The 26,044-nt window shown below is 45.2% G+C and overlaps 1 protein-coding gene and 1 non-coding gene across 2 annotated transcripts in view; one reads left to right on the top strand and one right to left on the bottom strand.

The window, feature by feature from the left end:
* The window catches only part of CLASP1 (cytoplasmic linker associated protein 1), a 170,912-nt gene that overhangs the window by 123,053 nt on the left and 21,815 nt on the right, over window positions 1–26,044 (bottom strand). Inside the window, exons 3-6 of the mRNA XM_071435252.1 lie at window positions 2,804–2,882; window positions 2,465–2,568; window positions 1,897–1,988; window positions 1,734–1,809 (exon numbers count right to left, since the gene is read on the bottom strand). Coding sequence (XP_071291353.1) covers window positions 1,734–1,809; window positions 1,897–1,988; window positions 2,465–2,568; window positions 2,804–2,882 — 351 coding nt within the window. The remainder of the gene's footprint in view (window positions 1–1,733; window positions 1,810–1,896; window positions 1,989–2,464; window positions 2,569–2,803; window positions 2,883–26,044) is intronic.
* On the top strand, window positions 4,046–4,162 carry LOC139593993 (U4atac minor spliceosomal RNA). The gene has a single exon (XR_011680485.1). It is a non-coding gene; the product is annotated as a U4atac minor spliceosomal RNA (small nuclear RNA).

Consider the following 26,044-nt stretch of genomic DNA (forward strand, 5'->3'; position numbering starts at 1 on the left):
CCCTGCTCCACTCATGCCAGCCCTCACTCAGCACTCCTGCCCTTCAGCCCCATTTGCCACCGATGCTGCTGGGCACAACAGGCTGTGGGGACCCCTCTGGTGCCCCCAGTTTTGGGGTGCACAGACCCCAGCCCAGCCTGAGCACAGCAAGGATTGCCCTGTGTGCACAGCTAAGCAGAGGCACAGCTGCAGGACTGTAAATCCCAAGAGGCAAGGCAAGGAGCCCACAACATTGTACTTGGTTTAGTCTACCACAGCAATAATAAAGCTTTAGTAATTTTATTTTTGAGAAAATGATCAGAGTTTAAGAAGTGTTGTCACACCAGATGCACACTGGGTTACTCAATCACATCAGATGAAAACAACAAAAGCACTATTTTTGAAAAGGGCTCTGATGGAACAGCTTTCACATCCACAACAAAAGAAAAAAACTGGACTTGACCGGGAACTGTTTCTCTCCTCTCTCCAAGAGAGGGCAGCAGTGACCGAGCCCAGCGAGGCTCCCAGCGCTCAGCAGCAGCTCCAGGGGAGCCCAGGACCAGCCCTGCCCCAGGGCGGGCACTGTTTCACCCAGAGCCACTGGCACAGCGATTTCTGTCTGACCAATTCAGGCACAGGCTTTCTGGGGATGAGGCACCAGACCCAGGAGGAAGGGAAAGATCAGCCTTGTTTCCCCCTGCAGTTGGATACAGGACAAGGAGCTGTGGCAGGCACAAGGAAGAGGCAGCACAGAGGAAAAATGTCTCAGTGCCCTCACCATCTTTCCAGTTAATTCAACAGCTCATCTATGGCAGCACCAAGGCACCTGTGTGCTTTAGCCATAAACTCAACATTTCCTTGGAGGGTAACAGCTTGCTTAGTCCCAAGCTGAGAACTACAGAGGACCCTAAACATGAAATTTCTTGGAGTAATGAGCTTACCATCCTGCACTGGCACAAGCAGCAAGGGAAGGCTGCTTCACTCTCAGTCCTCTTAGCAAGGGGAGGCCCTGACAGCCACAGAAATCTGGCCAACTCCCCAGAGCAAACACAAACCCATTCTCCAGCTGGACACCCCACACCTCCTTCCAGCTGAACACCCTCTCCAGACCTGGATCACAGATGTGTCACCCATGCTGGCAGAACAACCAACAGCATTATTCAAAAACTGCTAGTCCACATTACACAGCAAGTTTGAACACTACTTCTCCACCTCCTTCTTCTCACTAACCCCACATACTTGCACCTAATTCCAAACAAGAAAAAAAGCACTAGGGAGTAACAGATTTTATTCCACTTGTATTTTCATTGGGTAGCACTGCTGATTAAAGGTCCTGGTACAGGTTGTCTTCCCCCCTATTCAGAAACTGCCTGTACAACTTGTGGCAGTGCACATGGCCAGGCTGTCTGACTGACCCCATCTGCCCTCCCTGCCCAGACTGGTTTCTCTCTGAAGGTGAGGAGTGCTGCACTGAGCCCACAGGGATCCCTGCAGCCTCCAAGGCACAGGAGTTCCCTTCCCACAAAGGTTTCCCTTTTCTGTTCATCTCACCTGCAGATTCATGTTGTTCTGCTGAACCCTTGGAGTAACTGATATGCTGGTTTGAACATACTTCAAATTACACCTTTCCAAAACCAGCCAAGGGTTCTGTGTGCACAGCATTGTTCAGAGCTCACCACCAGCAGCACAATTAGCTCATTTACCAACAAGGCAAGCAGCACAACCTTTAGATGTGACTCACAGCAAAAGCTCACCTGGCTGTTTGGATCTCCAAGTAAGTTACATATATGTGGCACTATCTTACTCAGTGTTAAACTCTGAGCTCCAGATCTGGGAATAAAGAACAAAAGGCACCATTATGAATCAGAGCAGGCTCATCTACACAACACACAAGGTTTGCAGAAGGTTCTGACTTACGCATTGAGTGTTGCAATAAGGCAGAGGCAAATCCCTTCTCTTGTCCGAAAATTCTTGTGTTTGAATCCTCCCAGCATCCTGTCCCACACATACTGAGGAAGACAGGAAAGAGAAAAAAATGAGATAGGGTAAGAAACAGATTCTGTCTTCCAGCAGACATACACCACACCACCTCTGGAGCTCAAATACAAGCCTTACACCCATCCAAACAGAACAGGACAAAAAGGAGCAAGATACTTTTAGATCTGACTAATTCTTTGTTTTGTGCTCACTTCACAGTAACTCCCCACTACCTAAAACATACTTACAGAAAGCAAGTACTTTCCAAAAACCTGGAACAATAACTCTTGGCATATACCCATCCCATCCCTGGGAAATCCACTGACATGCTCTCATGTATCCTGTCAGGCAACAGCCTTCCCAAGTGAAGTAAACATCTTAAAACAAGGTCTAGGGAGATGAAGCCATTTCAGACAGAAAAATGGCAGAGAAACCCTTCTGACAGAAAAAAAGGTTTCCTGTTTTTTCACAACCAGTCATTCATCCTCTGGAGGACTGCTGAACATACCTGAGGGTTAGCAGCTTGTTCCATGATTTTCAGCAGCAAGGTCTGATCCTGCTCCCTCACTGAGTCCTTAGAATCTCCCAGCCTATCAAGTAAACTTGGCAGCACTAGGGAAAGAAAATGGGAACATTCAAATACCTCAGGAAAAAAATGTAACAGTGGCAGAGCCCCTCTGCTATTCCCCCAAAGCCCGATGGATGCACCAGCCTCACCGCCCTTCAGCAGAGCATGAAAACCACCAAGAGCCTCCCAAGTGCTCTCCTGGGAACAAAGACAGCTCTGAGTCCAGCAGCCAGTGCAGGTGGTGGCAGTGATGGTGACACTCACACAGAGACTCCTCACCTGTGCCAATCTGGGCCTTGAAGCGATCTTGCAAGCGGGACACCAGTGCAGAGATGATGTCAATCCCCAGGAGAACCACCTGCAAGCACAGAACAGGCAATGAACTAAGAGTGCGCTGCAACTGTGATTGCTGCTCAGTGCTAAATTCATGTATATAGATGTGCAAGGTACACAAACCATGTGCATAAACCATTTCAGTATTTGCTGTAACTAGCATTCCTAATTCATTGCAATGATTACAATTATAATTAGAAAATGGTATGCACTAAGAATTGCTTAATTATTTATTGGCAGAAATGAAACCAAACACTTTTATGATGTAACTGGAATTCAAAGAGAGACACCTAGTTTGAGAGAAGCTTCATGACAGGCTGCAGATCAGAAAACCTGCTCTGATTTTAACTAAGCTTGCTTACTTACTAAAAAAAGGTACATCACATACTGAATGTACTGTGTAGCCTGTGTGTGAAACACTTCACAAAACTCTATAGATCATGATCATGCTGGTACGAGACACTTCTCCCTAAATTTCTGGATAAGCACCGAGGTTAATCACCCCTGGAAGCGTTAGGGACAGGCAGGCTCCCGAGGCGGTGCCACCAGGACTGTTCTAACACAGCCCAGCTCCCTGTACATACCCACAACCGTACATATATACACAGACAACCAGGGCAGTGGTGGTGGCCCCAAGCCTGCCAGAGGCAAGGATTGCTTGGACAAGGCTCTCAGGCACATCTGGGATTGTTGGGGCTGTCCTGTGCAAGAGCCAGAACTGCAGCTGATGATTCTTGTGAGTTACTTCCAGATCAGGATATTCTACGATACTGTCATACATACATGTATTTGCACTCCCGTGTATACACGTACACAGCTGTACTCGTTGTGTACCCGCTGTCCCTCCCGGTACCGGGAGCTCGGTTATCCCCGCAGCCGCGCGTTACCGGAGCCGTGCCCTGCAGTGCCGCGGCCGCTCGGCAGAGGGCGCGCTCCGTCGCCGCTGCCGCCGGGCGGTGGCCCCGCCCCTATGCAAATCTGCTCCAGTCTGGCGCGGAGCACTCTGGGTAGCGGCGCCGCCGAAGGGCTCGAACCCGGGTCGGAGCCTCCCGGGCGCGCCGGGCCCCGCGCAGTGCGCGCCCCCGAGCCGGGCGTCGGGCAGCGCGCGGGCCGGGGGCGCGCCGCCCCTCGCCGGGACCTGGGCGCGGTTCGCGTTCCCCTACGGGCGGCGCGCCCCAGCGGCCGCCAACCGTCCTTATCTGGGGGTTGCGCGGCTGCTCAATGAGCGTATGGCGAGAGCAGCCCTGCTAACGCCTTAAACAACACAGCAGCGCCCGCTCCGTGCGCGGCGCAATTTTTGGAACCTCGCACCGCGGCGTGTGCGCGGCGCGTTCTGAACAACGCTCGCCTCGAGCTGAACCGAGCATCCCACGGCGCTGTGCGGGACCCGCGTGGGGCTGCGACCTCCGGGCCCCGCTCCCGCCTCCCAGCGCCGCCCCCATTGTCCCTTCCCCCTCCAGGCACAGCGCTGCTCCCAGCGGAGCCCGTGCGGGGCTGCTCTGCGCTGAACCCCGGTGCGCTACTCGCGCAGCAGCGCTCACCCCACAGCCCTCAGCCTGTCACATGGATTCGCTCCAAATTCGGCTCCGAACACCCAGGGAAACAGCCTACTACTCCATGCCAAGTATCCTGTGAAAAAAACCTTCCTAAATACCAGCCCCTGTATCCTAACTTCTCCCAACATACAACTTTACCTTCTCCAAAGAGCACCTGCAGTCTTCTCCCCTCACAGTAACAGACCCTTCAACACTGCCAATTTTTAATTCAACAATATTTATTCATACACCAAAGAAGCTTTTTCCTCGTGCTTTTGTTTAGCTGTGTTTCGTTTTCACATTCATCTCGCACACTGGATGTAATCTACCATTGCCAAATGCTCAGCCAGCTGCCCTAAGGGCTATCGCTGCCGGTGTCTGCCGGCTCAGGGGAGCCTCGCCCGCCTGGGGCCCGGCAGCAGAGCCCCAGCAAGAGGGTGGGCTCCAGATCCGCATCAGCGCAGAGAGGCTTTTAGGGAAAGTCAATGGGACTCTGAGTCACCATTCACAGCTGCCTGATCAGAGCCCCATCACGGCAGCATCCTGCACAGAGATAAGTGTGCTGCCTGCAATTACAGAGATGTGCCCCAGGGATAAATTCGATCCCGGGAGAGGAAGGAATCCATCTCTTCTTCAAACTGCCCGAAAGCCAGGAAGAGTGAGGGGAACTCATCACTCAAACATGAGAGGAAACACATGCACAGTGCAAACATACCCTGCAGTTCACCCCCAGGAGAAGGCCAGGAGGATGAGCTAAGCCATGCACGATTTTTGCTGTTGTCCTTATAAATTAGCACAATTATTACAGTGGTGCTTGGACAGCTATTGAGGAAACAGCAACTGGGGTGAGCAAATGTTACTCCCAACTATGCTGGATTCATTTATCAACCCCAGTGTGACACCTGCCTCACAAGGTCAGAGGCAGAAAGCAGAAATCATGTATGGATTGACAGAGTCAACAGATCCGCTACAGACAGATAACAGACAACCCAGGGCACGGCTGGCAAATGAACAAAGAATTAATTGAATTCCAGCCCTGGCTGCATTGCACTGAGTGCACTGAAGAGCCCACCCATTCAGTGCTGGAACAGTTACTGAAGCTCTGCCTGAATTAACACACACCAGGGGCCAGGAGGAAGCTCGGGAGCAGCGATGGGCGCTGGCAGCAGCCATCCCACTGCCGTGATCCCGATGCAGGCCTCTCCCCAAGGAGCCAGCTGGCGGGCACAGCTCCACACCAAGGCACAGGAAGGGCAGCTCTCCAGCCGAAATTCCAGATAATGCTGCAATGCTGATAACTACACAGCTATTCCAGGCCTTGACATCAGCACAGATCTTTTAGCCTCCTATTTACACGGGCCCCCAAAAGAGTGATCACAGAATCAGAGAGTGACAGCCCTCGGCCTGAGGGTCTGCTCTGCTCATTTGACTCCTGAGGTTCCCCAAGACAGGCAATAAAGCAAGTTGTGCCACCCAGTATTCAGCTCATTTGGCATCTGCTGCTGCTTTGTCTTGTCTCAGAGTACTTTCTGTAGGCACCAAGGGCTGTCAGCAAACCCTTCTCCTGCCTCTCTCCAACTGCCAGGTCATCTCTCCCAGTAAAGAAGTCTCTGGTTAGTTCCCAGGATGCAACACAGCCTTTCCCAATACAGACAGTCCTTTTTTCAGAGGTCAACAAAAACAACTCAAAGCATCTGTCCTTTAATATCTGGGTGGTGCTGAAAGACTTGCAGGCAGCTCCCCATATCAGAGAGCAGAGAGTCCGTCATCATCTGCTCCAGCAGTACATGGTCACCAAGCACGGCAGACAAATCCATCCAGTTTAAAACAAGACACACCTAAACACACTCCTATAAAAGGGTAAAGAAGCTGCACAATCCAGCAATATCTGACTGAGCACAAAGAAAGCAGTGAATCAGCTTCAGGCCACCCCAGTGGCCTGGACAAGCTCAGAGGGGGGAAAGAGACAAGCCCTTGCCTCCACTCACCACACCATGCCACAGCAGGAACCTTCTCCCCCCTCTTTGCAGGGAAACAGCAATGGGGTGGGCAGTACACCCCCACAAAGTCACTGCACTCTGCCAGCCTCCTGCTGAACCTTCCCTGCCTGACAGCTCGGGACCTAAACGGGAATGCTGGAGAGAGCTTCTACAGCAGCTGTGACACCAGTTTGCTTCATGCTGCTCCAACATGCTGATTGCCACCACTGCTGACACAGCTCAGCTATTTCACTTTGAACTCTGAGAGGTTTTCTTTGGAGAAGGCATGGGAAATGGAAGACAAGACTTCTAAATTTCAATATTAAAAAAAAAAAAGAATTCTAAGAGTATTCAACCACTTTTTTTTTTTTTTAACAGTTGCTTAGCTAATCTGGATTCATAAACAAAAACATGGAGAAGTGCTTGCATACTTGGAGTAAATTTAATATAATTTTGAAAAAAGTGTAACACTTCAGATTACACACCGAGAAGTCCAAGGCAAGCACAGATAGCTCACATCACTGCTAGTCTGATCAGTGCTGATCAGAGAGGGAGCAGTTCTAATTCCTTGTGACATGAAACATCCACCACAACTGAACTGGGCACTCAAGACCAAGCTGAAGTGAGATGATATTGGCAAATTTAGTTCTGAAGCCAGGTATTTTGGGTCAGCACAGCAGTAACCAAAGTCCTGTCAGAGAAATCTGGAATCAGCTTCTGAAATGATGTATCCCACCTGCACATGACTATAACCACATCCACCTTGGAATAGTCCATATCCTTCTGCCATTCCAAGAGTTAACACTCATCTTCCAAGGCAGCACCACATCTGCACTGGAAGCATGAGTCCCTCGCCCCAGCCCAACAATCCTCACAGAGACACTACGGTTTTTTGTACAACACAATCTGCAAAACCAACACCAGCAAAGAAAAAGGCAGCAAGAGCAGCACAACTGATTTTACTGGCATGACTGCAAGCTATGGTCAAAGAGCTGAATGGGGGGAAAACTTTAAATATACATTCTTGAGTTCTTTCTCTAGATTGATGAGATACCATTCATTCTGTCACAGACACCACCTTGAAAATCCTCAAATTCCCTAATGGAATTAGGTGAACTGAAACACCCAATGACACCACCAGCACTTGTAAAATAAGCACTTGTAAAAACACTGGTTATTGAAAGTTCTTCATTTACAAACCTGGTAACAGATGAGCAACTCAGTAAAAAATGCATTGTTCTACAGTGAAATAAATTCCAGAAGAACTAAGGTCATTTAAATGTTGGGAGACATTAAGAAAAGGTTGTCAGAAATTATCTCTACAGAGATGTATTTTTTCCACTACTGTTAGGACACAAGGGCACCTTTCATGTGCAAAAGCAAAAAATTCTAGTAACTATCTTCTGGATTCAGTAAAAAAAAGCCAACAAAGTGCCTCAGTTGTCTCTTGATCTAAAAGCTAGAGATTTGGTAGAACACATGAGAAATTCAAAGCAATTTAAAGAAAATGCACTGCAGAGCAAAAAGTTATCATTACAAAAATTCCACAAAGTGATTCTTAAAAGAACTCGATCACCCTGAAATGCAGACATCTGCTTCCAGAAGAGCTGACAAGTATGTCCCAGGAGAAAGAGCTGGACCAAGTCAGCCCTCAATCACAGTGCTCCCTACCCTGCCTCTGCTCAGGGGAACTGAAGGGGGGAATTCCAAAGAATAAATTCACCCTGTTTTGCAAAGGTTCTCCACTTGTGGTTGTGTATGATGAGAAGAGGAGCAGCCACTGGGCTTTCTCCAAAGGACATGGAGGGAAGCACAAGTTGCAGAGTCACTGCTGTGGAGTACAGGAGGCTTTTCTACCCTGAGCAAGGTCAGAGCTCCCGACAGCACAGTGGGTAAATCACCACTGACACAAAATACAGTCTGCTAAGTCTCCAGGGAAGCAGCACTCATGGTAATACAACAGGAGACTTTGCAGTTGGAAAGCAGAGTTACAACTTACTTCACACTTTCAGATCTCAATTACCCCAAACACTGCTGGAAAAACAGCAGCAGCACCATTTTTCAGGAAGGTGGTCCTGCTTATGCAGCTTCTTACAGCTATGGATATTCAATGCTTAGTGTCTTCACATGAAATGACGTCAAAACAAAACACCTGCACTACCAACTGCTATTGCCTTTGGTTCCTCACCACAAAACAGTTAAATATCTTAGTCACAAACACTGCCACTATTCCATACATTTCCATTGCCCCCAGCTGAACATTTACACTTACAGCCAGGTCCTCAGCCAGGAAGGAAAAATTAATGTAACTGTGAGCACTGATGAGATCTTGCCCTGGGATCAGCACCATTACTTCCCTGTAGCTTTGGTAACTAGTTGCATCTCACAGCTCAAGGCATAATGAAGCCTCATACAATAAGACTTCATTGTATGAAAGATTCCTTTTGCTACAGAAAAGCAAAAAGAATATGGCAAGGAAAATAACAAGGCCATTGCATTGCCCTGTTTAGTTTTTTGTAGGAAAACGGAAAGCCTTTATTATGGCAACTAATCAATTGCCAACACAGCAATGTGCCTTATTAACAGAGCAGGCTGCTTCACCTAATAACACTGCCTTTCCCCTCCATTAGCAGAAAAGGCTGCTACAGTGCACAGAGCAAGTGAGAAATCACACTGGGAATCTGCCTGCAGGCAGAACCATTTTAGCTGGAGCACCTAAAAAGCTCCAAGCACAGAAGCACTGACCCCAACTCCATCTCTAACACTACAAGAATAGAAAGGGTCAACACATTTTAAAACTGGAACAGAAGTGTTTCTGAAGGTTTAGACAGCATCTGGAAAAAAACAAGGGAAGCACACAACCTAGCAGATAATCACTGACAATCTTCTGCTCCCTTAGGACTCCCAAAGTCTACTGAAAACTGTGAGGATGTTCAAATATCCAGATACTCCCTTTGATCACTAGTTTCCAAGCTTCTGAACATCTGCACTTCCAGATTACACCATTCAACACCAGCTTTTATGAGGAACAGCAATACTGCAATGCAATGATGACAGGATGCATGGCCAGCCTCATGAGGAGGGCACCAAAGAGATGCAGACACAGCAAAGTCCCACCAGCTGTTGGCAATGTGAAAAAAGCTGGGGATCAGTCAGGGAGGCAGAGCAGCCCCAGTGGTGAGGAGAAGGCAGCAGCCGAAATGAGTAGGAAACTTATGAGATGATGACAGCTCTTGCTAGGTCCTGGCTAAAGAAGCTTTGTTCTTGCCTTGTTTGGGAAGAAAGGAACACATGCAATTAAAAATGCAATAGCATTTTCAGTAGCCACTGTCTTTGTAACATTTTGGAAACACCCTAAGACCTAGAGCTTTCACAGCACCTCCCACCCTGCACAGACAGACTGCCTGCTCAGCACGTACCACACAGTCCTACGCCTTTGGGAAGTGTCTCCAGACACAATCAGCAACAGCTTAATGTACAACAGTGAAGAACTCCATTCAGAAAAGAAGGAAGGTTCAAGATGCCTTTGTCAGCCACAGAAAGATACAATAGCCCAGGAAAGTGAAGAGATGGGTGCTAGGAAGAGAAAAGGGTGAGAGGTGGGAAGAAGGAATTCCGCAGAGGAAGGCACCACTTCAGCCAGAATCCTGCTCATACTCTTTCTGACCCACTCAGGAGAAAGCCCAGAGGATGATCCTTAAAGGCACAAGTTAAAACACTTCCCAGTCTCACCAACAGCAGTGAGGGGTGCAGCTGAGCTACATCTAACCCAGCATCTACAGCAGCCACAAGACCTAGCAGAGTCCATAACAGTGATGCTTCCCCCTGTCCTATAAGGTCAGTTCAGTCTGAGAGCTACTGCCTGAGCTCTGGACTACACCAGTTTGTTCTTTTGCCATTCCCTCTAACTCCCTCTCCAAGCTATTCTTATTTGCTGTTTCTCAATTCATGTCAAACAACTTTAAGGGAAAACTTTCAGGGGCTTACCATCAGTGCTATACTCCAGCTAAAACCAGGACCCCAGCAGCAACAGTGTCACAAGAACACAGAACAGGGGGACAGTCCCAGGGCTGACCTGCTCCCCTGAGTGTGCCTATGCAGGTGGAACCAGACCTCACAGCAGCAGATATGTACCAGTGCCTGTCTGCAAGCTGGGCAGCTGTCAGAATGTGCTCTGCTTGAGCTGCTGTGTGTTCCTGCAAGGGACAGGGATGTTTGAGTGAAGTGACACCACTGGGCCAAGCCTAGCACTCTGCAGACCTTCGTACACAGCTTTTGGCTCCAGCAGCTTCAACCACTCTGTAGCCCATGCATGCCTCTTGCAACTAACTATGTCTTACATCCAGCTCTTAGCACAGCTCTTGATCAAGTCCAGCATCATTTTTAATATCGTTTTACTTTTGGCAACTATATGTCTTCCCAGACTTTGATCTGTCTGCTCTAGGAAACCAATGAAAAAAATATTCTGTCCCTGCCCATTTAAAAGTTAATTCTAGCTTAGAGAGTAATGCTTTCCACATGCTTCAGAACCAAATCCCACATGTCACTTAACACAAAGGAAATAGAAATTATTTAATGTTGATCTCCTCAACTCCTTTTGACCTGTGTGTCTTTCCCTTTGCCTTTTTGGCTGTCATCATTGAGATCTGGAGCAACAGCTGATGCATCACTGTGAGCTCTCACAAGAGAATAAAACATCTGTTTTCCTCCCTCAGACTGAAAACAGTCGCCTTTTTAGTTGTGTCCAACAGACACTCAATTATATGACAGCACAGTGAGGCACAATGTATCTAAATCAGGGCACACCCTCGGGCCACATGGGTGCCTGGCATGTGCTCAGGAACCCAAAAAGGCTTTGCAATCTCAGGCAGGCTACCTAGCCAGAAGTATCCAGGATCTGGGACATCTGCAGCACACATCAAGGGGAGTTTTCTTGCCATGGAAATGTCTGCAGAACTGCTCTGGAGCAAACACCACATGCACCAAGTGCTATGCAGTCCCCCTGTGGCTCTGCTGTGGACTTGGGGCTTCTCTAATAAGCTGTCTGGAAAACCCACTTCCATACAAAAACCATTCCTTATCAATCAACTCAACTGACATTCCAGATCTGAAAGAGGTGATAGCAGTCACCATGGGACAACTCTCCAACAAAACCTGGCTGGAGAGATTTTTCTGGCTACTGTAGTCACAGCATAACTCACTGCTATGAACAACTCCTGCAAAGCACACCTGGAGAAGCCCAGGCACAGCAGAGCAAGGTGAACAGCCTGGCAATCATTGGTTCAAGATTCAGCCAGGGACACACGGATGGGCTGACACTGCTAACACAGCTCAAGCAGTGCCTGCTCCATGTCTGTTTCTGTGGCTGAAGCAATCCAGTCTCCACACCTGTTCAACTGCAAGTATTTTACAGAACCCCCCGCCAAAAAAAACCAAAACAAAACAAAAAAAAAAAAAAAAAAAAAAACCCAAAAACCACAAAACCAAAAAAAAAAAAACCCACAAAAAACCAAACAAAATCCCAAAGAAACAACCAAACCCCCACCCCCCAACAAATCACAAACAGAAAAAAAACCCCAAAAACCGAATGCTCTCAGCCAACCAAAACAAACAAACAAACAAAAAAAATCAACCACAAACAAGGGAAGAGAAAGGAATTCTGCATCCTGCACTGCTTGAGGGAGCCAGCATTTTGCTCAGGGAAAAGAACAAGCCATCTGAGCAGCTGACAGCACAAGTGGAAAACCAATTGGAAAATTATAGGGACAAACCACATACATTCTGGCTTCTATATCCAGCTCTAGAAACACATTTAAACAAGTCAGGCAAATAGCTCCTATCAATGCTCTAGTGCCACAGCTACACAAACAAGCATCCATCACGTTAAGAGGTTTCCATGAATTCTTGTGCATTAACACAAGTAAAGTATTAATTAAGTGTTCAACGAAATCATTAGTTCTTGGATTAATTATCTTGAACGGAACTCTTTAGACCTGAAACAGATCAGAGGATCAGAAGCTGTAAGTGTAACAAAAGAAGCCACTCAGGGTTCAGCACAGGTACACAAGATCTGACACCCCGGGGGAGCTCAGCCAGACCAAGCAGGTACGTCCTGGACAGGCTCTACTCACCTTTCACAATGCTTTTACTACATTTTTCTCTCCTTCACAACTCATTGTTATTTTCAACATAACAATGGCTAAGCTGAATCAAGTGTTTAAATAACTTTTTTTGGGTGATTTTAGAAGACTGATGCCTTGTTTTGTAATTCTGTTATTTTCTCAGAGGTTTGTTCTCACTGGACACTTGCTGACAAGATCAGATTGCTTTCTGCTGAACAGGTTGGAGGCTATGTAAGTCTTCCTGCTCCTGCAATGTCAGTAGTGGTTTATTTCCTTTGAGATACTTATTCCAAACTGAAGTGTCCCATAATTATTTTGTTTTAAATAAAGCAGCAAAACTTTCACACAGATGGGAAAGCATGGTCACTCTTAGAACTTCAAAACCTGGTGTCTTGTGAATTCTGAAACAAGACAGACAGAATGCTGGATGTGATAGTGTGCCACTGTTAACCTGACATGAAAAGGATGCCAGACTGCTTCTTCCCATCCCAGTTGGACTTATTGCATATTCCAAACCGAGTAAAATGAAACAGTAACTCTTTTAGCATAAGAATGGGCCTCATCAATGAATTCAGCTGAGAATTTGTTTCTGAAGGCCAATTAGTTCAACACCATCTCCCCTCTGCTGCTCAAATTAGATCAGTCAGGCCACTTTTCTAGAGAAGGTGTTTTGTTGTACTTGATTCTTAACACATAGGTCTTCAGCTGAAACTGACTTCGACTGTTCATTAAAACCTGCAACACCTGTTAGAAGCAGCCCTGTCAATCCAAAACCAGGTTTAATGAGCTGCTGTGTCACCACCTTTAAGACCCTGCTGACAGACTGTGAAACAGAAAAACTTTTTTTTTTTTTTAATCCTTCTCTATGTAGAGTAGTGTAAGCCAGGCAACATTTTGTAGCCCCCAAAGACTCCAGCTACATGATCTGACCCATGACAATCTTGGACTTCAAGAGTGTTTCACACAGCTAATAAAGGATCTGCAACACAGATAAGGGAGCAAGATACACACACGCACTTCTAGTTCAAATACTGCCAGTCATACCAGGAATTGAGTTATTCTTTTCAGCAAAGAAAAAGGCATTGGGCTTTTGGTTCATTTATCTAGGAGGTTTTAACTTGACATCATCTGATAAAAGTAAAAACTTCAAAGTCACACAGCGATAGGCTTCAATTACTGTTTCTCTATCAGTCTGTCAGTGGCAAAGTGACTCAGGAAGGAGGAGGGAATGCTGCTGGCAAGTCTCTTGCAGTCTAAGGCACAGAAGCTATTTCAGCTGAACTGGAGATTGAGTTTCACAGATAGTAACTATGTCAGGCTAGAAAATATAATTTAGAGGATTTAAAATATGACAATGCCCAAGGATAACACAGAAACATAATATGCTTTTCAGATAACACTGCTTGTAGTACAGGTTAGAGACCAAGTGGCTGCTTTTTCTTAAGAACAGACATTGTAAGAGAAGTCAAGCAGATAAGTTACTAAGTCTTCCACAAAATCAACACCACAAACTGACTCAGAAGCAGATGCAGCTACAGTTATGCCTCTTCTTGCCCTTCATCCTTTTCCTCCTGTAAGTTAATAGCACTTTCCTGCACCATAGCATGACAGGAGATACAAGGTAGTGTTTTTCATTAGTTTTCATATCCTCATCTAGAACTACAGAGCATTATTACTATCATAAACTTGTCACACTGAGGTCTAGCAGTACTGTATGTTGGAAAGAGGTATTATTTGGCTTCTTCATATACATCTGCCTGCAGTGTTGGGACTGTGCCAGCATGCAGTCCAGTAACAAATGTAGTTCAGTCTAAGATCTATAGATGCAGGAAAAAAATATCCATGCAGACCTACTCGTATAATTACATCACCATTTAAAGAGATTTCTCCTCCATCTTTCAAAGGACTGGGAATTTGACTGAGCACATATATACATTCTGTTCCTTGTCTCTGAATTCGTACATCAAAGAAGATGCCACAACCACAAAGCAACACAGAAACAAAGCACAGATTCTTTATTAACTCTTTCTTTATAAAAAAGTCTTCAAGAAGTATGCAGGCCCTGCAGTGGTTTCTGCTGTATCTTGACATTTTCATCAACCAAAAGTAAGGAATTTGGATTAGCTGCTACAGGCCAGATTCTGACCCATCAGACTAGCACAAAACCAGAACCTTGAGCCAGCTGTCTGCATTCACATTCTCTCTGTCCAGAAACACAACAGGGAAATCAACTGTCACTGCAAATTTCTCTCCTTTTGATGACTTAATTCATAGTCACCTAAATTCTATTAGGTACGGAAAAAAATTCCAGTAACACATTTTTTGCTACTAAGCTACTTCAATCTACTACAGAGACCACATGCTCTTTCAAGAATTGCCCAATTATATGCTGATCTTACATGGGCCTTGATGGTTTCTTTAAGTGACTCATTAAATAATCCAAGATAGTGAAAACTTTATTTTGCAAGACAGGTTAATGCAGTTACATTATTTTCCATAAAATTCTTCTTGATCACTAGATAATTAGGACTAGGAGTCAAGATACTGCAGCACTAACTCCTCCCTTTTACTACTTCTCTCTAGCAAGAAATAAAAGGTCCCAGGAAAAATACCCATGGAAAGCAATCCCAAATGCCTCCTTAGGAGGGTTTGAGAAGACATATAACACCAATCAACACCAGCACTGGTTTTATTGTTCCTTTCATCTGTACAAAGCAGCATGCAGGCAAACAGCACCCTTCCAGCCTACACTGTCTCTGCAAGAACTTAAGGAAATTCTGACTTTACAGAAAGGAACTGGAGTGCTCCCAGGTGCCTCTGAGCACCACAAAACAGAGTTGCTGTAGCAGAGGTAGGATGGGTGTCCCAAGTGTGCCCTCCAAAGCCTTTGGTCAGGGTCTCTTCCCGCACACAGGTGATGTGGGGCTGGCCACAGCTGCCTCACAGCCACCCTGAGCCAAGAGCCAGCCCAACACCAGGCACACTCAGCAGGGAGCTGACAGACAGCTCTCTGTCCTCACCAGGTGAGAGAAGAGCAGCACAAGTCAAACCAGTTTTCTGCTCCCATAATAGCAGCTCAAGAACTCCTTTTGAGACAAGTCTAGGAGCCATTGCTGGCTTCTTGCAAGCCCTCACTAGAGCAGCACACTGCAGGGCAGCCACAGTGCATGTGAAAGGCACACTCTTCCTCAGGCTGCAGAGCTAACCAGGAACACCAAAGGAGAGCTCCACCAAGGAATGGACAGGAAAGACTGTGAGCCTTAAACAGACAGACACAAACCAGAGCACCATTAACACCGCCCATCACTCCTGCCATGTACATCAGATGACTGTAAGACACTCCATAAGCACAGTGACCACCAAGGGAAGCTACAGCCCAGCTGTACTTGATCAGGACATTACTGCTGCAGCCTCCAAGACTGTTTCTCCTCTCTGCTGTTGCTTTTCAGGCTGTACATGCAAGTTCATCCAGAGGAGACTGATTTGAACCCTCTGTCTCCAAGGGCAAAATCCTCCATGCACAAGGATCAATACTACCTCTTCTACAGGTTCCCTTCCCAGAAATGCCCTTAATTCATATCATCACATTCTTGATCACAGCTGAAGTTCCCAGAGTGACATTTCAACATTGTGACCCACTTGTCTACCACAGCAAGAAAGCCTCACAACAGTGTCTCCTTGGTATGACTGTAGCTGCACTCACCCCATCTGCCAGCGTGCTCTTTTCCCTGCCACATGCTGTGCCTTTCTAGAGATTACAAAAACTATCTCTGCCCACGACAATTCCTTTAAAGCTTCATCCCACATCTCCCCCCAGCTCTTTGCTAATGACACTGCTACAGACCTGGAGCTGGAAGCCAGAGCAGCTACCACAAAATGGCTAAAGGTTCCTTTAGATCTTCATTAAATAATGAAGATATTACACCTCCAAGGGCACATGACCCCTCAATGAAAAGGAGACATAAACAAGGCCTTTGCCTTTGAGCATACCTACAGGGAGAGGAGTTCTGTTCTTCTCTACCCTTCAATTATTTAGCACCTTTCTGGGATGAAAAGAATGGTGTGCCCTCCCCCCAGAATCCCACCAGATCCAGCAGCACAAAGCTCTGCCAACACACTGCAGAACAAGGCACAAACCACCAGCCTCATTTGGCACACATTAACAATTGTACTGAAAATCACATTGAAGAGATTTTGCTAGCATAGACTTGAGCAAAGGTGGTGATCATCCTTTCCCATATCCTCCAGGAGAAGGATAAAGAGAAATCCTCTTAGATTAGCTAGAAAGAAAATTAAACATGCAGAGCAGAGGGGCACCGGAGCAGACTGATTCAGGAGAATGTGAAATCTTCAAAGGATGTATTTTAAGCATAGGTTGGATAAATATCTGACAGAAGACATCCGGGTATATTCATTTGTCTTCTGTGAACAATAAACTGGATTTGACTGTTTCCTGAAGTCCCTGGTATTACAATACCTACAAAGCCTCAAAATTTCCTCCCTTGCCATTAGAAACACATTAACAGCAATGTAAGTTATTAGTTAGTAAGCATCCTTTATGAACAATAAAAAGCAGAGTGATAGACTCTTATTAGCAATCCTCTGTAGGAATACACTACACTGGCTAATAAAAGTTACTCCCCAGGGTAAGGTTGACACCCTGGTTAATAGAACTCTCCAATAGTGGCTTAAATCAAGATTAATGTACAGTCATGAACTATATAAAGACTACGCTGAACCTTAGGTTCCCTCTCCTAGGTCTGAAAGTCAAACCATATCCATCCTTTCTTCCCCTGCAGGATCCTTAGCAAATTCTACACTAATGATGCCAACTTAAACACACACACAAATACAATTTTCTTGACAAAACTTACTTTGAGCCAAGCTTTGAGAAATATGGAGCATGTACATCACAAGATTTCTTGGAATAATGTATTAGAGAAGGGCTCACTCAGAGAACATGAAAGAGCTTTCTCCTCACTGCAAGATGCAAGGAGACATTTGGATTCTATCAAGCTGAGCTGCTCCAAGACCTAGTAAAACTCCTCATATTTGTGACATTCATATCCAACAGCAATAAATACATCTTAACAAACTTTTGGCTCTTCAGAACAACTTTCTAACCACCCCTACAACTAACTACACAAAACACACATGCTGGACTCTGCATGGAAAGGAAACAGCCTCAGAATATTCAGCATGCTCTGTCTTGGGTTCCATATCAGTATGACTCAGTTGTGCTGCTTTGCAAGACCTGCTACCAAAGCCAGAATAACACACAGACCAGCCCTTTGCCAATTAAATCGAACTCATTTATGCCACACTAAGTGAGTTAAACCTTGTAAAAAAGGCTCCAGGCTACTCAAAGCAATAGAAAAATTACTTTAGGCTTGCAGTGTTTTACTTATTAGGGAGAAATTTAAACTAAATTGCACAAAACTGTCAGAAGAGATTTGCACCATTTCCCAGACCATATGGAAATTGTCTTACCACCATATAGTTAAAAACCACCACATCATCTTTAGCTGTTGGATCTGGAAGGGGCAAGACACAAGCTGATCTTAAGTCAGACATCCTTCCCCAACCTCAGATGTCTTGACACCACCCCCATTTTCAAATCACTACAATGGGCCAATATCCTCAATTTAAGAAGCACAAACATTTTCCCTAAAGAACAGATAAGAGACTCAGGAAGAAGGGAAGACTTCACAAACTTGGACACTGTATACTGAATCTGAGTCTGTAACAGCCCAGTTTCTGCCTGAAGCACAAGCCCTGCCCCTCCAGTGACTCCAGCTGTGAGCTTCACAGCTCCCAGGCCTTGCAAACAGACTCACTGCTCTTCATACAAGAGAGATATTAAACAGCCCAGGTTACCTGGAAATAGAAACTTTATTTTAAAACCTTATCTCAGGAGATTTTTTTTCTGCTGTGGGTAGCCTGAATACCATAAAGACAGAGACCACCAAAACACATTAGTTACTACAGGCTAGTCTTACACATTAATGTGTAGAACTCATATCACATTATTGCAATGCCTTTTCATCCTAAAACCACAGGGAAAACACAGCCTAGCTTGCAGTTAGGGTTTCCTAAAATTTCACATTCAATCTCTGAAACTCTTCAACAAATTTTCTCCAGAGCTTTCCCCGAACACAGATGAACAAATGGGCAACCACTTCCAAGTGGGGCACTCTGCACTGCTGCTGCAACTGTGTCCTCTCTTGCAGCCTTTGAGCAGAGAGGCTAAAGGACCTCCTTAAAACCTCCAACAGGCAGGGAATGCATCTCCTTGCTGACTGCAAACCCTTGCAAGCAGGACAGAAACAAGCCCAAAAAACTCTGCTGGTGTCTGCAAGGTATCCAAAGCGTTATCTCATGAGCCACCTGCAAATACACTGGACTGCTATTCTGACTCCCTACACAGAAGAGCTTGGTTGTGGTGCACACCTGTGGTTTGCAAACCTGGCTTTTATCACTACCACCTTTTACAGCCTCAGCACCCAGTGGAGAGAGAAGGGTTTGCTGCAAGCTGAGTCAATAGCAGCCTCTTCATTATTAACCACTCTTCACTATTGCTCTCCTTGTACTGACACCAAAGAAAATCCACACAGCTCCTTCACTGGTCAGATTGGGAGCAGTAGAGGTTGCTTGACAAGGATCTGCAAGAGAAGCTTTCTTCTTTCAAACCTGGACTATACAATATGCTTGGGAAGGGAAGAATGGCAAGGTTCTGCCCTCCAGTCATTTCCCAAGAGCCCAAAATACTGGAGGCACAATTGCAATCACCTGCTGCTAGAGCTGCCAGCTCAGCAGCAACTAAGCCCTACCCATGGCTCCAGAGTGAATTCACTGTGCTGGTTTGAGGAACTGGGCAAACAGACCAGACTCAACAACTGAATCCTGTCAATACACTTCTCTCTCCTTTAAACAACCTCCTTGAGACCTGGGGGTACAAAGCATCATTAATCTGGAACGAGAAGCATCTGCATGTGGCATTAGCTAGAACACCTGCATACAGCAGCAGTAGAGAAAACACCTTTTCCCCTGGAGCTAATCCCTGCAAGGGCACCTGCTTTCCCAGCAAACCTTTACACCAGCAGAAACCCAGTTCCCACCCAGTTGATCACCATTCAGGAACCCAGACAGATGGTCTTTAACTTGTAATTGTAATCTTCTGACACAGACAAAACCCACCTGCAGTAGTTTAATCATGTTTTTACACAGAAGGGGCCAAGGCTGGCAAGCAACTCACCTTCCACACAGTGAGGAATCCTTTTCAACAGGAATTTGTGAAACAGCCTCCATACTTTGGGGGGTGACTTACAGCTTCATAGAAACATAAGGCAAAAAATGAAGACTGTGAAAAATATCCAGGGATTTCCTCTTCACTGTGCAGTCACCTTGCCTGCCAGCCTATTTCAGTCATGCAAGCAGAGGAGGGCTTCCTCCCACCATGCCTGGTACAAGCGTATTCCTAACACTGGTCCTGTACCTCTCCCTGTGACAGTAGTGCACACCAGGTTCTGTGCTCAGTCACACCAGAGCAGTCTTGGCCCCTAGAGCCAAGCTACCTAATGCACCTGCTGCTGCAGCAATCAGGGCAGGGGGAGCAGCTCCACGTGAACCTCTACCAATGTTGCAGTAAATACACTTAAATCTTCAGAGCAGTTTCCTTACCCATCCGTGGGCAGAAGGGAGGCAGGGTACACTGCGAGCCCACTTCTAGATTTACCCTGTAGTATTGCCTCACTACTTCATCTGTGAACTAGGAACCAAATACAATCACTGCCTTAATGCCTGCTGACTAAAGAACATAGCATCAATATTTAAACCAGTCAAATTCCCTTGACAAAAAGCAACACATTTATGCCATGTCTATTGTTCAGGCAGGTAGGAGCAGCAGGCTTCAATGATGGATTTAGCCATTTTCTTGGTCTGAAAAGTAATTCCAGATACTTTCAGATGAAATGCACTACAGAATTTAAACATTTATATTAATCTCCTTCTTCCAAAATCATTGTTTTCTTTTGATCCAGCATCAAAGGCTTTAAAGATATGTATATCATTAACTATGCCAATCAGAAGAGCAGTGAACCTGCAAACCAACTATTTACAGTATATGTTGAAAAAACATGAACTAAGTATTTCTAAATCAGATCTTGCAAGATCAGGGGAGAAGCAGGAAGGCTTCTCATAACAAGCAGGACTTTCAGTAAGTTTTATACAGATTAGTTCTAGTGAAAGCTTTAGACATCAGACATCAAATAACATTATCTCTATTGAAGGAGTCCATGCTCTAACCCAAACACTCTGGACAAGCACAGAAGATGGCACTACACAAAGCATGGGCCACCACCACAGCCTGAGACCCACCAGGCCCAGAAATGACATGAGGCTCAACTGTCTACAGTGCAGCCAGATCACCTACTGCTCACCACTAACAAAAGAGGATAAGGAAACAGGGAATCTATCGCTCCCCAGGAACTGAACATTTACCTCCCTGTGACTCTCCCCTTGCAGACTCCTGGTGCATGTGCACAAACTTGCTTTCAGCAGCAACTTGAAGCTCACAGCATTAAGGAGAAAATTAGCTGTGCAAGTCAAATAAAAGCACGTATGCTTCTTTTCAAGTTTCCTTTTAATCTTTTCATGCTGGATAAAAGGAAAAAACAAGATTCATCTCACAGATATGCAACTGTTCCAAAAAAGAGCACTGAAGAGCAGAGATTCAAAACAGGCACAAAGATGAAAACAATATCCATATGCAGGTTAAGCATGTCATCCACAAACACTGAACCTGTCAGTGAGAAAGAGAATGCTTGTGGCAAAGAACCTCTTTCAGCTCTATGTGGGTTCATTCCTTATCTCCCTCCCTGCTAAGCCTCAAGCCTCAGAGGAGCAGGATGCACCCTCAAGTTCAAGAAGAATGTGGAAGAATGCAAGAATGTGGACGCTACCACAGGTCCTGGGACAACCAAATATCTGCTGCCCAGCTTTTCCAAATACCTCACTCTCAGCTCTCGTATTTGCCAGAGAACAGTAACCCTTTCAATACAATGACACAACCCCCAGTTGGTAACCCAGCATGAACCCAATAAACCAATGTTCTGGACAAGGACAGCTCTCGTGACTGAAACCTTAATTTCAAATCACAATCCAGCTTGTAATGCTGGTTAGTCAGATGCTCTCCTCAGATGCTTATACCTAGAATGATTCTATTCAAGTCAAATGAGATAGCAGATTTCCCACAAAATAACCAAGAGAAGATTTCAGGATGTCAAAACAAACATTGTCTGGAAGCAGAGGGAATCTCACACTACTGATCTAGGAAGTACAAAGGAAACAGCAAGAAGAGGAGAAGAAAATGATTGAAAACAGTATCTGTCTAGCATCAAGCTACATTATTTTAAAGAATACACACAGCAAAAACTATGATCTCTTTATCCTACATTATTTGCAGCAGTAACAGATTTTTAGACACAGAAGGGCCTCATTGGATCAGTTAATCTGATATCCCATGTAATACAGTACATGAAATCCCAAGCAGTTCCTTCTGCACGGAAACCAATTATTTTCTATGAATAAAGTATTTCTTCTGAAACAGCGTTAGGGTTTAACTTGATTTAAGATTCTCAAATCAAATAAAGGAAGAAAATCAGAACTAAGAACTGTGACCAACAATTTATTTTTTGCTATAGATACAGACAATCCCTATACCACAGTAAAATGCAGGAAAACATAAGCATTTTTGTCATCTGCCAAAAAGGGAATCCCCACTCCCAATCCTAAACCAATAGTTTTCAGCCTTCTGAAACATACAGTGATCTACATACTTTCTAATAAGGATGTGGAACTCTACAGAGCAAACAGAAGCCCACAGACAACAGCCTCATTTCCTTCAAGTTATCTTTATAGCTCCCTAAACAATAAAACAAGTTCCACATGGCTGAGAGCTCACAGCTTAGAAACTGGTGTGCTGCTCCCAATGTGCAAAAAAGCAGAGAGGGCTGGGGTTGTTCCCCTATCCATTCTTAGGGCAGTATTAAAAAAACTGTAACAGCCCAAGATTTTTCCCCCATCTTCTACTGTGTAAGATTTATACAAAATAGTGTATTTAGAAGATGCCACATTCACAAAATACCTAAGTAACTAGCACAGAAGCCAAAATTTCTGATATGAATTCACATATAATTGATTAATAAAAAGAACTATCAATGTGTTGCTACTTTAAAATCACTGAAACTATCACATGGAAATACAGATCCAAAAGCTTCAAATAGTGGGAGTGGAAAATCATAAATTTCAATCACAATCTCTTCCATAACAAAAGACTAAACAAGATTAGTTACCCCCCCATTACTTATTATTAAAGGAATGCCTCAAAGGAATGTCTCCCAGAAAAAAATCTCCATAAGAAACAAAATTCAGATGTAAATTAATCCTTATTAACATGCACACAAGTAACACAGGCATGTTATTAACAGCATTTGAAGATCTCAAACTAAAAATAGACAGATCTTCTGCACATTAGAGGTGGTGCTCATCCAAAATTCTGTCCCATCTCTGGAGAGCCTGCACATGGCACATTGCAGCAGCTGGGGTCAATTTGAGTTTCTACAACTTCAGTGGCAGCAGGATTTGGCTCTTAATTAAGTTCCAGACTTCCCATTGTCCCAACGCTACCACACCTTTCCTGACTAAAAAAGCAGGTTTTAGAGCATTTTTGTTTTAATTGTTCCTCAGCCAAGTTTGGCTGTAGAGCCATTTTCCAGCACACGTTCACTTACCAGAACTGCTTCTCTCATTTATCACGAGTGTCCCTCTGATCCCTGGAAAACAACCCCCCAGTAACACACTTTATTTCCATCCTCCCAGTCTGAAGATGCCAGACTTCAATGGTGATAGCCATGAAAAAAACAGAAGGAAGATAAACAGGCTCAGGGCATCTTCTTGACGTGCCAGAAGTTTTTCCTGGCTCAACTCCCACCCTAATGCACACCAGCTAAAAGTCCAGCCCTTGGCCTCTTCTCTTTGCCTGTGATTCCCTTATCCCAGTTTAAAAAGACGCACCAGAATCTCTCCTCCTGCTCTCTTCCTCTCAGACTGCCACATGAGAGCCACCACTGGATATCTTCCCACAAGGATAGCAGAGTCTGTCCCACACTCATCTTTCCCCAAATCAGCAGCTCCTTTCTCCTCCAAGCTCCTGGCTCATGCAGACCTGCAGATTCCCCAGAGGGCTTTATCCAATTTGAACTGCAAGCATTAAGCTGTCTGCACAACTGGTTCTTTGAGACAGGGACACTTGCACAGCTCCCCCCTCTTCCTCACTGTGTGTCTCACCCACCCAAAGCACAGCCTTTGCTCAGAGTGTTCGAGGGCTGCAGCTGCACCAAAGGAGCCCCTCTGAATGGGAGCATGAAAACAGCAGGACCACCTGAACCACCCTTTGTGCCAACAGACTTACACTGATGTTTGACCAGTGATCTTGGAATCATCACAAAACACACTCCTGCAAAATAATTGTGATAAATATGGATTGTAGTTAAAACTAAAGAACGCCACATGGAAGCCTGGGGTACCCACACAGAGTATAAAGTACATATTCCAGCAATTCATCGTGGCTCTCCTGTCTAAATCAACTTTCCCTTCACCTTATTTCCCTCTTTTATGTTAGCTGAAAGAAATGGGGAGCCCATGGACCCATGTGACCTAGACAACTTCACTACTACATCATGAGAAACCTGCTTTCCACCGACAAAGCCAGCAAGCCACCCTCACACCAGCTTTCACACGGGTTAGTTTTGTAACAGAGCTACCACCTAGAAAAGTCATCAACTCTCGTTCCAAAGTCTTTGCCCAGCTTCAGCACACTCTCTGCCACAATTCTCATGCACTACTTCCTCCTGAAAACGGCCACCAGAAAACTGAGAAATGCCTATCAGAAAGCCATCAACTAGATCAATTAGCATCAGCCCCAGATACCTCAGTGATAGCACAATGACATCTAAGACCATGATTAGCACAAACAGCTAAGACCATGTTAGCACCTAGAACTCAAGATCTCTCCCTGATAGAAACCTGAAAGATACTTTTCAAGTTTGTTAAACTTGAATGCAGACCTAAAATCTAGCCCATCTCATCTGTATTAAACAGCTTGAAGTTCTCACATGGTTCCCAGCAGCTCACCTTTCTGCTATTACAAAGCCTCTCCCTTCCACCTTTTCCAAATGTATGCCCCAATTTGTACCACTGCTCCTGTAAGGGAATTATCTTACAGATACCTTTTTTCATGGATGATCCTTCTTTTCACACCACCATCACTCTCTAGCTGTTCTGCAAATTGAAGCTTCAGATCTCCACCTTCAAAGCACTGTCATTTGGTCCAAGATGTCAGCTCCTGCCTTTCCATTCATCTGCAGTACCAGCTCCCATCAAGCCACCTCTAGGTGCAACTTTTCACAGCACTTTTCTCCACACATGCCCTCCTGCTTAGGAAACCTTCTCATTAACTTTCAGCAGGCTTATAGAACAGGAAATTCCAGAAGGAAACATTAAACTGCAAGTAGAGAATGGGACCTGACCAACATGAAGAAAGAAGCAGAGTTCTTTGAAGGCAACAAGAAAGTTCAGATCTTGATGGGGATTGAAGCTAGCAGTCTTCCACATGCAAACCTACTCACATAACTTATTCACATTCCAGCAACATTATGCAGGTAACAACTTCCCAAAGACCTAAAGGAAAAGAAAGCAGAAGAGGCAGACAGGAAAACCAGGAAAGCCACCCATACAGGCCTGGAAGAAAAGCTCTAGCCAGACAGACTATATTCCAATCTGTAAGAGCATGCACCTCCCAAAACCTGTGTGCAGTTTCAGCTCTCCATACCACATCCAATCATTGCATAAGAAATTCCTTCTGGAGGTCAAGCAGTTCAGCCAGGCACACAAGAGCAGCACAGCGATGACACCCTTGGTGCCTCAAGATACAACACTGCAGTGCCCCTCTGAGCATCTCAGAGTCAATCAAGGTACACAACTGCCTTCTCCAAGGGCTTAATTTACAAAAGTAGGAGTGTACTGCAGTATTTGCACAAGGATCATTCTGCCCACAGCACTCCAAACAGATGAAAGCACATACAAACACACAGTTTATTGAGGAGCATTGGGTTAAACAATTTGGCGCATCAGGACTGATTCCATCAACTATGAGCAAACAGAATTCCCTCCAAAACTCAGGAGCACTTTTTATTCCAATGTGAAAGCTCAAGGTGTCTATATTTACAGAGCTATTACAGTAACTGGAGTATGAACAGGTCTGGCTTCATCAGACCACTCTGGTGATGGGTGTACATCAGTAAAAGCCTGTAAAGCCCAGCTCTGTACCACACTGAACGAGCTGTGACCCTTTATTTAAGCTCCCAACAGTGAGACATGAAGTCCTCCCAAATTGTTAAAAGCAGACATTTGTTCCATGTCACTGCACAAGCACTGATGCCTCCATTTGCTGCAGGATTTCCAATTAGACCCAACACAACTATGTCACTTGAT

This window comes from Agelaius tricolor, unplaced genomic scaffold (genome assembly GCF_023055355.1).
Source record: "Agelaius tricolor isolate 1412-34295 unplaced genomic scaffold, bAgeTri1.0.p SCAF_10, whole genome shotgun sequence".
NCBI lineage: Eukaryota > Metazoa > Chordata > Aves > Passeriformes > Icteridae > Agelaius > Agelaius tricolor.